The 17,423-nt window shown below is 35.8% G+C and overlaps 2 protein-coding genes across 2 annotated transcripts in view; one reads left to right on the forward strand and one right to left on the reverse strand.

Moving 5' to 3' along the window:
- The window catches only part of LOC306880452 (fibronectin type III domain-containing protein 4-like), a gene marked incomplete at both ends in the record, with an annotated part of 31,437 nt that extends 18,032 nt beyond the window's left edge, over positions 1-13,405 (forward strand). Inside the window, 4 exons of the mRNA XM_079433962.1 lie at positions 692-896; positions 6,505-6,594; positions 9,114-9,247; positions 13,364-13,405. Of these exons, the coding sequence (XP_079290088.1) occupies positions 692-896; positions 6,505-6,594; positions 9,114-9,247; positions 13,364-13,405 (471 nt within the window). The remainder of the gene's footprint in view (positions 1-691; positions 897-6,504; positions 6,595-9,113; positions 9,248-13,363) is intronic.
- Positions 13,406-15,150: 1,745 nt separating this feature from the next.
- Positions 15,151-17,423, reverse strand: part of LOC306880451 (low density lipoprotein receptor adapter protein 1-like) — a 44,531-nt gene continuing 42,258 nt past the window's right edge. Inside the window, exon 9 of the mRNA XM_079433961.1 lies at positions 15,151-17,113. Coding sequence (XP_079290087.1) covers positions 17,017-17,113 — 97 coding nt within the window. The 3' untranslated portion in view covers positions 15,151-17,016. The remainder of the gene's footprint in view (positions 17,114-17,423) is intronic.

Genomic DNA, 17,423 nt, shown 5'->3' on the forward strand with positions numbered 1-17,423 from the left:
GTACGCTGTCAAACATAAACACAAAGTCTATTCAAACAGGCAGTTCATGACCCCTTTAATGTAACCTGTAGAAAAAAACACACACACATACGCACATATCTTAAGCATGCAGAATAATGAAAGTGGAGTTTTGTTTATTTATTTATTTTTGGAATTGTGCCTTTGAACGATTACATGATGGCATCCGTAATTGTAATCACGATTAGAAATTCAATTAATTGTGCAGCCCTATTGTACGCTTTCAGACTACAATGCCATTAAAGTCCCTGTTAGTGTAATGGTCTGGTGTCCTAGTAGTTTTGTCCATATGGTGTGAGGACAAAGGTAGGTCTCTTGAAGCATCTCGGAGACATTTCCACAGTTCTTCTGGATTTAGTCTTTCACAGTTTGTTCTGTTTCTTCATGTCATTCCAGACAGACTGGATGATGATGAGATCAGATCTCTGTGTGGAGCACTGGCTGTTATCAGACTCCTTGTGCAAACTAAAATCTCACTGGATTATTACAATTAATGGCCAAATGAATGTATGGAAATGTAAACTTATATTTCCTACTGACACACTACAGCAAAAGATAGAAATAACTGACTTAAAACCATTTTTTAGCTGGTGAAAATACTAGTGTTCTAATAATTTTGGCCATCACTATATATCCTTCTGTTCTATACCAATGGTGGTTTAAACTCTTTCAGAGAATGGACGGCAAAATGCAGAGGTTTATCAGGGAGGTGAATACCACCAGCAGATCCTGTGTGCTGTGGGACCTGGAGGAAGAGACAGATTACATTATCCAAGTCCAGTCCATCGGCCTGTACGGAGAGAGCCAGGCCAGTACACGTATCCACTTCAGAACCCTGAAGAAAACAGACCGCTTCCCCTCAAACAGTTCGAACCAAGGTAACAGCCTAGCCCTACTCTTATACAGCAATATCATTGTTCCCACTTCTGATGCATTCCATCATAGCTTGACATCTTGTGTGTTAAAAATGTGAAGCGTCAAACAGGGCAGTGACTGTTTACATTCTCAGCGGATTCTGCCATTGTGCTCAACAGTTCCCATTCCTACAACCCAATTAATTATTAATGAACACTTCACACATGGATGCAGGTAGACCTTGTTACTGCCTCTCATTTTCAGCTCCAATTTCTAATCAGCTCCCTGCCTCTCAGGGGGATTTGCTGTATATTGGCGCTGTGCGGCACAAGCGGGTGGTCCTTAATAACAGGCCAACTGAGTGGATTATTAACACCCATTTTAATGTTGTGTTGATACGAGATGTTTTTGAGAGATTTTCTCTTCTGCATGAAATCTAGCACAGCACTGAAAACCAGATAAATCAAGTCGCTTTTAACATGAGAGTAGCTATTTTTGCCAGCCATATTGAGAACAACAAAACATCCAGTCTTGTGCACACCGACGCAGATGGAGCGCTTGAAATTAATCATCAGAGCATTCAAGGATGCACGTAATTCAGAAACACGCTCAATATGTCATTAATGCTCTCCTGCCTTGAACTGAAATAACATATTCAACACATTAAGAATGTATCATCAAATTTGATTTGAATACATCATGTTTGACTCTTGCTGATACGGGAAGTGTAATTAAGGAGGTTCACTGAAAACAAATTATTCTGTAGAGCTTCAGCTTAAATAATCTACATTTAGAAACATTTCTAAAGCTCATTTATGATTGAATAGGTGAAAAATTCTTCCATATAGCTTCTATTATATAAGTGTGAATTTAGTTTCATCTTGGCTTTCGGCTGTGTATAAGGCCACAGTCTAAATTCATCCAAGTGAAGAGAAAAGGCCTGTCATTAGGACAGAAGGAGCTTGGGCAGAATTTACACACACAATGAGGCATACAAAGTATATTCTCAACTCATTCTAAGATAATTTTTCTTTTTAAAAAAGAAGAGGTTTTACTGTCCAACACTAATAGATTTCTTGTCTCTATAATTTTATAGTGGCTAAAATTCAAGGACTTTTAAAAACATCTCTCATTCTCTTTATTTTTCAGTCCTTGGTCTTTATAGTTTTACTGCATGTAATTTTTTATTTATTTAATGAAATTAAATGTTACCATCCATGCGTGTCCCTGTACTGTTCAACTCTATTATTCTGTGACATTTTCCCTTTTTAAAAATAATGTATTTAAAATAATTGTTTGATCTTTCTGATTATATTTGGTTATTCAGTTTACAGTGAATTGGATTAAGGGTCATAATTTAAGAATCAGTCTTAGAAAAACCCATACTGACCACTAATCTGAATATGAATTCTTAAAAGTTGACCATTTTCTACATAAATAAATGCATGAATTTTCTGACAGAAACATCAACGTTTTCTCAAAATAAAGGATAACATTTCTCCCAGAGAAAGAATTTAACAATGCATCACTCAAATTGTAGACATTTGCATGATTGTGACCCAGTGATTTACAGCATGTTCAGAGGATTTCCAATTAGTGTAGTCTCTCTCGATGCATCAGTGCATCTTTCTCTGTTCCTATAATAATGAGTCTCATCATGATGCAAAAACAGTTAAATTCCAATCCTCCCTCCTCTATCCTGCAGTGCATAGATTTGAAATGAGAAGCAATAGACTTAGCAGGGAGTTTTTGCCATCTGCTTACAAACAGGAAACACGATCCAATGCAGAGTTCTGTTTTTCAACTCTCAAAGTCAACTTGTCATAATCGACCAGTATCCAAACAAATATAAAAAGGAAAGAAGTCGTCTTCATAAAGATAATAGAGAGAGATAGGAAAAGTGTGCCAAGTCATTGAGCAATATGTCTTGTTTTGGGACTCTAGACAGTTTCACTCGCATCTCAGAGGTATTTTTGGGCAATGCTTCTCATGTGCTGTCAGACTGTGCTGAAGATGTTTCCCATTGGACTCAATTACTGTGATACTTCAAAGAACTGCATCTGCAGAAGCTGTCAATATCAAAGACCAGACCCTGCAGGTCTAACAAACAAACCTGTGCATCCTGATGAGGAAAGACCTATCACACTTATGACTAGAAAGACAATAAACAACTTGCAGCAAGCACAATGCTGTCTCTGTGACGATCCATACTAATCCGCTTTGCCTGCACTTAAAGGGATAGTTCACCCAAAAATTGTAATTCTTTCATCATCTAAGCAAAAGAAGATGCTTTGAAAAACGTCTCTGTACATTTTGTTCATACAGTGGAAGTCAGTGGGTCAAAAATATTTTCTTTCACTGTATGGGAAAAATATCTTCTTTTGTAATCCATAGAACAAACAAAGTGAAATAGACAAGAGAGATAGTTTGCCCAAAAATGAAAATTCTGTCATTAATTACTCACCCTCATGTTGTTTCAAACCTGTAAGACCTTCGTTCATCTTCAGAACTCAAATTAAGATATTTTTATGAAATACAAGAGCTTTCTGACCCAGACAGCAACACAACTGAAACATTCTAGGCCCAGAAAGGTAGTAAGGTCATCATTAAAATAGTCCATGTGACATCAGTGGTTCAACCTTAATTTTATGAAGCTACGAGAATACTTTTTGTGTGCAAAGAAAACTCTCCTACGCGTAAGTCTCCGCCGCGTATTCACAAGAGTACCACGCATGTCGAAAACTGACATGGAAGAGAAGAAATTGTTGAATAAAGTCGTTATTTTTGTTTTCTTTGCACACAAAAAGTATTTTTGTAGCTTGAATCACTGATGTCACATGGACTATTTTATCGATGTCCTTACTACCTCTCTGGGCCTTAAACGTGTCAGTTGTGTTGCTGTCTATGCAGGGTCAGAAAGCTCTCGGATTTCATCAAAAAAATCTTAATTTGTGTTCCACAGATGAACGAAAGTCTTACGTTTGGAACAACATGAGAGTGAGCAATTAATGACTGAATTTAATTTTTTGATTAATTATCCCTTTAAGTTGTTCCAAATCTATACGAGTTTCTTTCCTCTGTTGAGCACAAAAGAAGATATTTTGAAGGATGTTGGTAACAAACAGTTGACGGCAGTTGTCGACTTCCATATTTTGAAAAAAAAAATGCTGTGGAAGTCAATGGCTGCCGTCAACTTTTACCAAAATTCTTCAAAATATCTTCTTAAAACACAAAATATATAATGTTCAACAGAAGAAAGAAACTCATACAGGTTTGGAACAACTTGAGGGTGAGTAAAAGATGACAGAACTTTCATTTTTGGGCGAACAATCCCTTTAAAAATAAGGTTCCAAAAGGAATAACAGAAGAACCATTTTTATCTTAGTAAAGAACAATTTGAATACTCCTTTTCCACTATAAAGTACATTTTTTGCTAAGGAAAAGTTCCATGGATGTTAAAGGCTCTTTGTGGAACCATCAATGTCAATGAAGAACCTTTTTTTTAGGAGTATAGGTTTGGAACAACATGAGTCAGTCAATGATGGCGAAATTTGTGCATCTGCAGTGATTCTCTTCGTGCTCTTCATGAGAATGTCACAGTACATATGCAACAGTGTCTTTGAACTGATTTCAGGCTTGTGGAACTAATGAGCAGATGTCTTACTTTGGATCCTTACACCAAAGAAGACACGAGAAAGCATTATGTTGTCTGGCATATAGCAGCTCATTTTTAAAGGGCTCTAAAGAGCTTCCCTGTTGGGCTTTTGGAACATAACCAGTTAAATAAACAGCACTGCGTCCCACATGAGGCTCTTATCTCTGTTGAGAGATGTGGCAAGGGTAGGTTGAACCTGCTTGTGGAGCACAGGCAGCATTCATTTTTCACACTTGAGTGAATAACCTCCACACTTATCGTTATAAATATTCATGGGGCTGATGAGAGGAACGTTTAGCCTGTCTTCTACCCTGAGTGTTCAGCGGCAGAGAATGTGAACGGGAGTGAGGGTTCATCTCAATACTGTGAGACTGCTATTGGAAATCACGACATGCATGTGATATTCAGTAATTGGCTGGGTGTAATATCACCCCCCCCCCCCCCCCCCCCCCAACCCTTCTTTTTCAATTTATGACAGCAGGTGTCTCAGTGGCAGTGCCACTTTTTTCCAGAAAGGAACAGCAATTGGGAAGAGTGGTGCTCTGGACCAACTCCACACAGGTTAAAAGATATTTGGAGGAGGAAATGGGCCTGAATTCAATTCCTTTAACACTGGATTAATAATGAAGACAGATGGCTGGGTGGATCAGGCAGTAGTTGGATGGTGGAGGGGATTGGGATGCTGGGAAATTGACCAGCTTTGGGATACATCCTTAGGGCTTAACAAAAGATATGACGTAAACTTGCATGGACAACTGACGGAAGTATGAAGTTTCCAGTGAAATCCATCCCAAAGTATAAATAGTTAATAAAGGCTTACCATAGTAATTTAAGGTAAAGAAATAACACAGTTTGGAAGATGCATTTATAATGTACTCGCTCAATATTTACATTTTGTTAATTACAATTTTTTTTTTTTTTTAAACTTCTGTTATCCTGGTCTACAATTAATGTCCCTGACAAAATATGTTAATGAACATAAAATCTTTGTTAAAATGTTAATGGGTATGGATAAAGCCTGGAATACACTGCGCGATTTTTGCCCCGATTTCTCCCCGATTTTACAGTCTGAACGCATTGACGCTAGTTGAGGAAAGTCAGAGCCAGTCTGCAGATTACAGCTGACAGATTCCACAGAAAATCCCGTAGTGTATAATGGTCACAGATTCCGATTTTTCAGCTTCAGACTTTGATTCCATCCAGTCGGAGGATATCAAACATGTTTGATATTTTCAGACGATTTTAGAACGCATATGTTTTCCTTTGTCGCTATTTAAAAAGTCAATAATTGTATGATGCCTAATGTTTTAAAAATCTGTTCAGATTTTAAAAGTTGCGTAGTGTATTCCAGCCTTTATGACACACACACACACACACACACACCGGGAGTATGTTATTTATTATTAGTAGTAGTACTAGTTGTAGTAGTATTTCAGTTAATTCTACATTTATTTATGTATATTTATTTAATTAAATTACCATTAAAAACTCACTAAGACTGTTTTTGTAATTAATGCTTTTATTCAGCAAGGATGCATTACATTGATCAAAAGAAACAGTAAAGACATATATTATGTTATGATTATTATAAATTATTATTATTGTTATTATTATTATTAAACCTTTATTTAACCAGGAATTAAAACTCTTGAGATTTAAAATCTCATTTACAAGAGGGTCCAGATGTATAATAATTAAAATAAATTTAATTTAATTAAAATAAATGCTGTTCTTTTAATTAAAAGCTTTCTGTTAATTAAGGTATACTGAAACAAAAAGTTTCCACAAAATACTCCAAACTTTTAAACAGTAGTGCATAGAAAATGTGTCATCACAATTTCTGATTCATGACCACAAGAATGAAAGTTGTGCACTTTTAATTTCAGAGTTGGCTCAGTGATGACTGCATCAGCTATAAATGACCGTTCAGTTCTAAGTACAATCAATCATAGACGATCCTCTGTCTCCTCTAACAGATGACCCGACTGTCCAAGGCCTGGATAAAGCTCGACACCTGCAGACAGGAGAGATGATCATCATTGTGGTGGTGCTTCTTATGTGGGCAGGTGAGACACTGATGCCAGTTCAAAGGAAATGTGTCAACTCCATTAATAACGTCCAAGTCCTGGAATTCTGTTCTGACTGTTTATGCCTACTGAGAAAAACTATGCTTGCAAACATTACCTCATGAATTATTAACCTCTGAGAGAGATGTAAAGCAAATGAGTTTGAGAAAGAGAGAGCAGATCATTATTTGTCTTGGATCTGCTAATGCTTATGAATTTTTCACCTGATTAATTTTAGCATCACTTGAATTAAGGGGTGCGTAAAATTCCACTATACCTGCCAGCTCTAAAAGCCTTGAAAAACCATAATATGCATTAAACTGATAAAATATGAAACGTACTGGCTGAATATTGAGAAGGGCATGGGACAGCCTCACTGTCACAAAATAATTAATGCGCTCAATTGCAACTGCCACTCCAGCAAACAAGGAATGTCTTCGCACCGCTGGGCTTTGACTACTGAAAGGAATTCTGTCTGCCCCTCTCAATCCAGAGGATGCTGAACGTGTCCAACATAAAGAGCAGGGGCAGCCCCACTCCCTGATTTAAAAGTGATGCCGTCACCCTACATTTACACACAGAAAAGATAAAAACTATTTAATAGAACCAGTATAAATGGTAGGGGTGTAACGGTACACAAAATTTTTCGATACGTATGCATGCAACAAATACAGCATGTAACTTAAAGGGATACTCCACCCCAAAATTAAAATTTTGTCATTGATCACTTACCCCCAGTGTCGTTCCAAACCCGTAAAAGCTTAGTTTGTCTTCGGTACACAATTTAAGATATTTTGGATGAAAACCAAGATGGCAGATGGACTATTCTGACGATGCTGTTCATACTTTTCTGGGCCTCGACAGTTTTATTTAGTTGGCAGTCAATGGGACAGTCACAAACCTCGCGGTTTTCATCCAAAATATCTTAAATTGTGTTCCGAAGACGAATGAAGCTTTTACGGGTTTGGAACGACATGGGGGTAAGTGATTAATGACAAAATTTTCATTTTAGGGTGGAGTAACCCTTTAATTGGAAACATATTGCTACTTTTAATAAGAAACAAAGTCTCATCTTTCAAACAATGTCCATTTTTTTCTTTGATGTGGTGTGAACGATCGCTTGATAGGTGTCTCAGTTCAAATGGCAGTGCAGAGCACAAGTGAGCGTGATCATCCCTTCCTCTACTTCTTATTTTAACATGAAATAAACGTGAATGAACAGCTCACCCCTCATGTAATCGCTCAATCAGCGTTTCAACTGTACAAAGACGTCAATAAAACAGCTTGTAAACAAAATTTCACATAGCATTTAATTTTATCTCAAGCATGTCATCAGTGTCTATAACTCATTAGTTTGCAAGAGAAATGAAGTGCAGAGAAGAGCATTTTGCGAAGACTATAGACTTAGTATCACACCCGTGGACTGTTTGTGTTTGTTTTTCTCCCCATGTGCTCCCCGTGACCTAGTTTCTCCCTCATGTTGAGTGTTCATTGATTTCAGGCGTTCCTCATTTATTCCCTCATTTAGTTCTATACTTAAGCTCTGTTCAGTTTAGTTTCCAGTGTCTGGTGTTAAACGCCTCTATGTGCGTCTCCAGCCTGTCCTGTGTTTCCCTGCGTTTTTGGCTTATTAAAGACTGTTTCATGATATTTCCTTCGTCTCCTCGAACACTTAGACTATATACTTCATTATTTTTTATTTTACCTTTTAGTGATATCTTAATTATTTAATGTATGCTTAAATCTGTTATGACAGCCACTGTGTAAATGATTATATTTCAACAAAAAATTGAAATTTTCTAATTTATAAGTTTCCATTATGTGCCATTTACATGTTTGCATACAGTTTTTTTTTTTTGGAGTTTTATTATATTTAAAAATAAGTAGTAATTGAATTTAAGTTTGGGCTCTGTTGTTAATTGTAACCTTATAGTAATGTAAAAGGGCTCCCTATAGTTTAAAGCATAAGCTGAGGTAATTTATTTCTGTTATGGTAAATCTGAATTTTCAGCATAATTTCTCCAGTCTTCAGTGTCACATGATCCTTCAGAAATAATTTTAATATGCTGATTTGTTGCAAGAAACATTTCTTATTATTATCAACACTTCGTAATATTATTGTGGAAACCATGACATTTTATTTCAGGATTCTTTGATGAATAGAAAGGTTAAAAGAACAGCATTTATTTGAAATAGGCTTTTTGTAACTCTTGTGTTTTTTTTCCCACTGGAGATGATATGTGAATAATTAAAGTTATTGTATGTTTTCATAATCAAGCTATCCAATCTCAAAAGGTTAAGGAAAAGGTTAATGGAATTAATGATTAATTTATCATTGTTCATTGATAGCTTTAAGAAAATGGCCCGATATACAGTAAGAGACAGAGGTGAAATGGAGATAAACCGGGTGCACTGTCTTAGAGTTGAATGCTTCAGCGACTCTGCCTATTAGTCTGAATTTCCAGAGCTTTGTAGAGTTACAACAACTCCATGTCACCATGTCTTCTCTGTTTCTGCAGCCGTAATTGCCTTGTTTTGCCGGCAGTATGACATAATAAAGGACAACGATTCCAGCAACAGCAAAGAGAAGGTAAAACCATCCTCAGAGAGAAGCACACCAGAGCATCACAGCGGAGGTCTCCTGAGGAGCAAGGTGGGACATCTGTGAACCTTTTTCTCAACATCAAACTCTCTTTTCTAATATTTACTCTAAACCTGTAAGACTTACTTTCTTCAGTGGAGCACAAAAGAAGAAGATTAGCAGAATCCCTTCAAATCATTTCCTTTTCTCTACATTGTAATTGAATGGAGACCAAAGGCTGTCAAGCTCCAAAAAACTACTAAAAACTCATAAAAGCATCATCAAAATAGTCCATCTGACTATGAGGTCTACGGAAGCGATGTGATAATTTTGTGAGGAACAGACTATGTAAAGTCTTTATTCAATAGAAATATTGCCTTACCTGTACCTTGGTCACCATTCACTTTCATTGTGTGGAAAAGAGCTTTTGCAAAGAAAAATAGTCTCAAAAGAAATATGTTTTTCAAAGACATGAGGTGAATTATTTCTCCTAAAGAGCAGTAAAAGTTTTTAGCTAAAAGTTTTCTCTTAAAACCTATTCATATGCACGCCAAAGTCAGTTTTTGCGTATAAATAGCACACCAAATAGAAACAGAAATTTGTGCCACTGAAACGCACTTTCATGAGACCATGCTGGTGTGCTGTCTGTGCAGTGCCTCTCAGTGCTTGCGCTCTTTATTCAAATGTGTGAGCACACATTAACAATCTATCACAGTGCGTGATTACCACATTGAGATCGATAAACGAGCGAGAATGATAAACTTTCTTGAGGAAGCAGCACTGGCCTGATCATTCAGATAGCTGATTAAAGTTTTAGGAGGGCTGAGACGACAAATAGGGGGGCTGAAGCCCACTTAAAAAGGGTCTAGAACCGCCCTTGGCTAATTGTCAGTCTCTTACATGTATGCTTCTCATAGCGGATGCATATAAACCGCCTTTTAATTAACAGAGTAGAATAATTGTGGCTGATAGTAAGACACGCAAACATAAAAGAAAACCAAACTGGACGCAAGAACAGCTGTAACTTCTTGCCCAACTGGTTAATGAAAAGGATATAATCAAAGGGAAATTTGGAGTTGGGATGACCTCCAAACCCTAAAGGCGATACCTTTTTAAAAGCTCATTATCATCAAATGTTTCTAAAATGTTTATATTCCAAGGCAGATTGCCGGCAACAGCCATTTTAGGACAGTTGTGAGTTGGTCTTAGTGACTTAGGAGTCCTCTTCAGTACTCCTAACGTTTCACAGATTTAGGAGCTAGTTTTAGTGCTAAAATGCTTTGTGAAATACTCTTAGAGGAAAAATTTAGGAGTCCTAAATTTAGGACTGACACACCCACTATTTTTAAGATTTTCTCCTAAATCGGCTTGTTAGGAGCTACTTTTAGCCTTGAGATGTTTTGTGAATACGTGCCCAGATCAGATATCACCAGTTTTGTAAATTGCAGTGCAAAACAGATATGTATTTATACTTTTTCCCCACAATTCCCCCTAAACCTCAGATTGAGTTGAAATTGAGAAATCTATTTCCCTGTAAATACAGACACGATATTTTCCATTAGCTCTTAATGAAAAGCATAGCGTAAGCATTTGGAGCTAAGAGGATAGGGAAAACAACCCAATCACTTTTAACACCTGCAGAAAGACTAAGACAGAAAGGAGAAACGCATTTAGATTGCTATCCATCTCACTTTTCACAAAGACTGTCTGCCCAAGAACTGGCAATTGATAAAACCTCTGATTGATAAAACCTTTTTGTTATTTGTCGGATGAAACCTGCCAACAGTGAAGGATGAGAACAAAAAAACTGTAATGGCCAGAGCGTCAGTCTGTCATCACTAGCCCAGTCCTGCATTCCCTGACTCATGTGAAAGGCTTCAGGGTCTCTCTCTGTTGTATCACTTTTGCGAGATCATAAACTAAGCCTATGGAGCTTTATATTTGCGCAGACAATGCTACAATTCACTGTTTGACGTGTTTTTGGCTCTAATCAGTAATGCTGAACAGTTTTCTAGAGAAAGTGTGTCAGTGTACCAAAATAATTTTTCGTTTATAAATAATATAGAACAGTAAGACTGGGCTTCGATACAGATTTTCCAATTCATAAGCACTTGAATTGTTTCGCTTCTGGTTCATTTGGGTGTGTTTCAATGATAATTCAAATTCTCTCCCTGCTAATGCTGTACATTAAACAGAGAATTGAGAAAGAGACTGATTAAAAATAGTATCTCTTTATGGACTATTTACTAAAAGAGCCAGCTCAAAAGAATGATTCATTTTGGGAATCAGACACTGATTGTAGTTTAGTCTTTGTTATTGCATGCACCCTGCAAGGACAACGCCACAGATAGACATCCATAGAAAGTACAATTTGTTTTTGGATTCAATACAGACTGTGATTCAATACAAACTCACAACAGATAAAATATGATTTATTTTATTGCTGAATATTCAGAAGCGTAAAAAATTGATGCAGGACACTGATACAGGAAACCTTCTAATTTGGTACTTCTGCTTTTAAGTTTACATACTACTTTGCAGAATATATACAAGATGTTTATTAATTTATTAAATTCAGCAGTGTTGGGAAGGTTACTTTGGAAATTTAATAGATTACAGATTACAAGTTACTCTCTTTAAAATGTAATTATTATATAACTATTTCAGTTATTTTATTGAAGTAATGTAACTGATTACGTTTTGATTACTTTTCTAAATTTCTTTCAACTGTTAATCATTTTGAAACATTTAAAGCAGGCAGGGTTAACCTTACAGTGGGACTCAACAACGATTACTGTCAGACTTTCAAAACTCTTCATCACTTAAATTAAGATTATAATCATTTAATTTTAAAGACTTTAAAGAGGTTAAATACAGATTTAAATCATAACAAGATATAGTTTAATAGCTATGATACTGTTTTTGAGATCAAATCTTTACATAGCTATGACAGGAAACACTGTCATTTAACAATGCTTTGGGAAAAACAGTTCATCTTAAAAAATAAAGCATATACATAGAGAATAAAGTAGTTATCGAATAAGCATGTGTCCTATTCTGTGTCCTAAACTCCTGAAACATTGGTGTCTCATATTTTAAAGCAGTCAATGCAATTTGGGAAAGAAATCAATCTCTTCAAAACTGAAATTCTGTTACTATTTTGTCTTGTGCACTATACGTAAAAATTTATGTGAAACAGCTTATTCAGGACAGTACTAAATAAAAAATAACATGCAATTTTAATGATGCTCTTATTTTGAAAAAATACTAACATCTTGCATAATCTGCAAGGGGTATGTAAATTTATGAACAACTGTAAATTATTAAAATAATAATTTTAAAAGGCCCAGATTATGGAAACGCTATACAAATACATTTGCATGCGGACCAATTTTGGGATTTTAAGAATCAATTTCAAAATTGTTCAAATGAAGATCGCAATTATTCCGAAAAACAATATCTTTACCCAACCCTATAGAACAGCACCTAACTAATACTAATTATAACTATGATTAAAATAATAAAGGCCATCATAATATTTACTACTTTCTGTAGCATCCATGAAGATATAGACTGGAGTGGAAATTGGAAAATTTTATGCATGACACTTAATTTTAGAATCAGAGACTTTTCAGCATAATAAGTTATGTGGATCAAACACCAGAGCTACTGACATACTTCTAAAATAAACCATCTCAGGAAAACCACGATGTGCCTTTGATCCTTCCCATATTCCTGTAGCTCTTCACTTGGCACTTTCTCTGTGTAGGAAATTCAGAGCGATAAAACGAGGACAGATGCTTCACATTTCACCCGTTCCACTATGTGCCACCAATAGTCCTTATACCGCATCAAAATACCAGGCCTTTTAGACGCATGATAAAATCAATATCAGACCCTTTGATGATGTCATCTCTTGCTCCAAGACCCTAATGGCCTCAATTTCGAAACAATGCACTGCTACAGAGCAAAACATTATGTGCATTCGTCTCCATGCGCATTATATCTTATAGTGCTCACAGCCATATATACAATAATCTCAAGCTGCAAATACATCCATCAGCATTCTATCCATCCAGGAAGCCATCGTGTCCCAGACCGCCACACAAACGATTGCAGGTGCTGATGAAACAGGCCCCTCGGAGGAGAATCACTCTTCTGTTTTTTTTGTCCTCCTGTCTGTTGCAGTTCCACCAGTCTGTGCCATCGATCAACATCATCGAGGTGTGATGGGAGTATTGTAGACGTCGGTCATGCCCTCCGTTGCAGTATCAGGATGACAGTATGTCAACCCTTTCATCACCACACAGTCAAAAACTCATCAGCTACACCGCTGTATCGGCCCACCCATATACACATATTAAAGCAATCTACTGGGACTGTAAATAACGTACATTGCGTATATGACTGGATGTCTGTATTTTATGATGGATGGAGAATTCCCAAAACTCTTTCTGCAATATATCAGACTAAATCTGGGATTTTTTCTCTTGTATAGAAAAGGAAGGAAAGTGTATTTTTGTAATGGTACTGAAGTATGACAGGGTTTCTACTCTTTATTAGCTTGTGTTTTGTTTGTGCATGCAGCTCTAGTGGTCTGATAGGATGTGTACAGAAGCAAGTCTTTAGATTAAAGGAATAGTTCACCCAAAAATTAATCTGAATGTAGATAGTTTGTTTCTCCATCAGAACACATTTGGAGAAATTTAGCATTGCATCACTTGCTCAGCAATGGATCCTCTGCAGTGAATGGGTGCCGTCAGTATGAGAGTCCAAACATCTGATAAAAACATTACAATTAATCCACAAGTAATCCACATCTCGTGAAGCAAAAACCTGCATGTTTCTAATAAATTTATCAAGACGTTTTTCTCCAGTGAAAAAGGCATCTTGTCTGATTCAGGAGAGAAATATACACTGATCGAGCATCGTTTACACGCAAAAACAGTCGAACGCAATTGATATTTGAAGCTTTTTTTTCTTCACAAGACATTAACTGCTGGACTGGAGTGGTGTGGATTACTTGTGAATTATTGTGATGTTTTTATCAGATGTTTGGGCTCTCATTGTGACGGCACCCATTCACTGCAGATTATCCATTAATAAGCAAGTGATGTAATAATAAATTTATCTAAATCTGTTCCGTCGAAGAAACAAACTCATCTACATCTTGGATGGCCTGAGCTTGTGTACATTTTCAGCAAATTGTAATTTTCCAGGTGAACCATTTCTTTAAGTTTGAGCTCTTATTTTCATTAGTCTGTGAATGTGGTGGAATTGTGTCTGTTCTGCTTATTAGGGAGAGCAGACTTATGCCAAATCCCTCTGCTTGCAAATAGTTTAATTTCTTCACCTTCCTTAAGAGTTTTTATGTATCCTAGATATGGCTAGTAATATTTATTTGCTTATTTACCAAGTTTTGTTTCACTGTTATAATATTATTAACTTGAATAATGTACCTAAATGCTAAACTCACAGTGTAAAAAGAAAAAAGAAAAAAAAAACATCCTGACTGAATCTGAATTATTGTTGTTTTAAGAATATAAAGGCAGCATAAACCTAATGATGAAAAGTGCATGCATAGTTTTGCATTTATGCTCTCAGTTTGTGGCTCTTTTTTATTAGTTGATTTCATCTTCTATTTATCCTTATCAGTTTTAATAAAGATAAGGAATGACTTGATGAAAGTTTGTTTTTTCTTGCTTTCTGATTGGCATTATAGCATAACCCAAACCTAATGTTTGGTTCAACACAGGCATGCTAATGAAATGAGAAGTAATTTATTGGTGCATTCAACCACCAAACAAAGTACATTAAGAGTCATTAACATTGTCAAGACATTAGAGAATTAATCAAATGATCAATGTATCCAAAACGGAGACTCAAATCTACATCGTCTCGATATAGAAATATCCTAATGGCACAATTTTTTCATTGTTAAAATGGCTAAAATCACAAGATATGAGACTACTGTGTTTTTGAACAAATATTTTATTATACATTATTAAATAACAACTAATGTTTATATGCAAATGGCCTCTTCAGCTCAATTATGGTTTCATGATGGTTTAAATAATAAAGATTAGTATGTGTACAAATCAAAACATAGATTGCATAGATTTTTATAAAGCACCAAATGTTTTACTAAAAACAAAACAAAACAAAAAAACATTATAAAATCACACACAATCTTATATACTGATTGAATAATATTTAAGAAATCATTTCAGGTATGAAGACAATCAAAATGTTTTTACTACAGCTGTTGCAAATGTTAAAGACACTGAAAGGGTCCCAAATCCTTTCACAGAAAAGTGTTTTTTTTTTGTGAAATGCATAAACAGTCAAATCAGGACAATAATTAACCCACTGACAGATTCAATATGATTAATCAAAATAACCAGAACACCACTAACTGAACTAAGACCTTTAGCTATCAGACACTGCTATTACAATATATATTCTATTCAATTAAACAAAACTTCACAGCAGGAAAGAAAATGGTTAAACATTTTTGATCTCCAATATTGAGCGGAAATACTGCATTTTCAAAAATGCACAAAAGAGCAAAAAGCTGACAGAGCCACTGAGGCTCAAAGACTGAGCGTCTAATGATTTCAGAGAATGATGAAGAGATTTCTGAGCGTGCGTTTTAATATAACGTAAAAAGGGCAGAATGGCAGTAACGCTAGCTGCTAGAGACTGATTGGGACTCATGGGAAAAATATTATTTTTCATTTCTGAGAGGCAAAGTGTAATATTATTTAGTTCTCACAAAGCAAATAAATGGCAGAACCTATAGAAAAGAGTAAGATATACATTATTGTGCCTTTTCTATTCACAATCTATTTGACATAATATGATGTTTACTTTTAACCAAATCATTAATGGTTTTGACATAATTTAAAGAAAAAGAAAGAAAGAAAAAAAAAATCCAGGTCCGTAAATGTATGGAGTTGCATATATTTAAAAATAATAACATTAATAAAGTTTCACTGATGACAATAATAATAATGAATCCAACACTTGTGGCTGGAAGCCAGCGTGAAAGGATTTTACACAAGACTATTTTGGATCCTAAAGAAGAAAGAAATTCAGAAGTGTTTGAGGCCTTTGTAAAATATTTCAAAATGTAATGATCACAGAAAAGAGTTTCTGTAAGGATTGCTTAAGCAAACGTCACCCTGACCCATGTATCTGAAATTGAATTACAGTGCTACAGAATGTCAGTCCTGAACAATTCTACATCCTTATATGTGTAAACATTCACTATAGCTCCCTAACAGATGTGGCTCTAGTACTGTACATCCTCTAATGTTTAATTAACACTCGTCTGAGGGCTTTGCAGTGGTTTGTTCAGTTGACTTGAAGAACGCTGGGCTGAAGGACAGACATCTGTTCTTTGTGGAATGTACATTTGGTCTTCCTTTCAAGTACATGTTTGCAGTTATTGTATATTTAAATAATATAACCCAAGTATCTACAATATAGCACCAATGTGTTGAAAAGATTTACACTTTTTACATGATATATGTAGCAAATCTACTTACACAAACACTTGAATACAATATAACAACATGCAGTTTCACGCATTGTTGTATTGTCAAGTACTTACCCTGAACTTGCAGTATTATAATGTAAGTACATTGGCATTCGAGAGTTCTATAGTTGAATCATGAAAGTCTATGCTGCTGTTTTGTGGTATTGTTGCTGTTTTAAGTGGCAGTAGTGTGAATGAGTCCATCACTGAGGCATACGTTGCACGTTGTGTGCGGTGCTGGGGTGTGTTGTGTGTTCAGGACACTTTCTGATAGGCTGGTGAGAGTGATGTGTGTGTGTGTTCAGTCTGAGTCCTCACTGCTGAAGGACAGGAGATCTTCTTCCGCTGGACTCACAGCTGCATCCTCAGACACGGTTCTGCTGCGGGATGTTGCCAGTCTGACGGCGAGAGGAAGAGTAATTGTTACTATTTCTCATTTTATGTTACAATGTTTCTTTGTTTTTACATTTTTCTAACTCCTAAAGCTTTGTGGATTCAATTGGATTTTGCAAATATATTTACACTAAAAGATGTGAAAGGTGTGCATGCAAAAAAAAAAAATATATATATATATATATATATATATATATATATATATATAGGGAAGACAATGCTTTTATCAGGGTTCCCACAGTCACTGAAAACCTGGAAATTTTATGGAATTTCAAATTTAGTTTTTCAGACTTGGAAAAATTAGTAAATATGTAT

The sequence above is a fragment of the Barbus barbus genome, assembly GCF_936440315.1.
Source record: "Barbus barbus genome assembly, chromosome: 14".
NCBI lineage: Eukaryota > Metazoa > Chordata > Actinopteri > Cypriniformes > Cyprinidae > Barbus > Barbus barbus.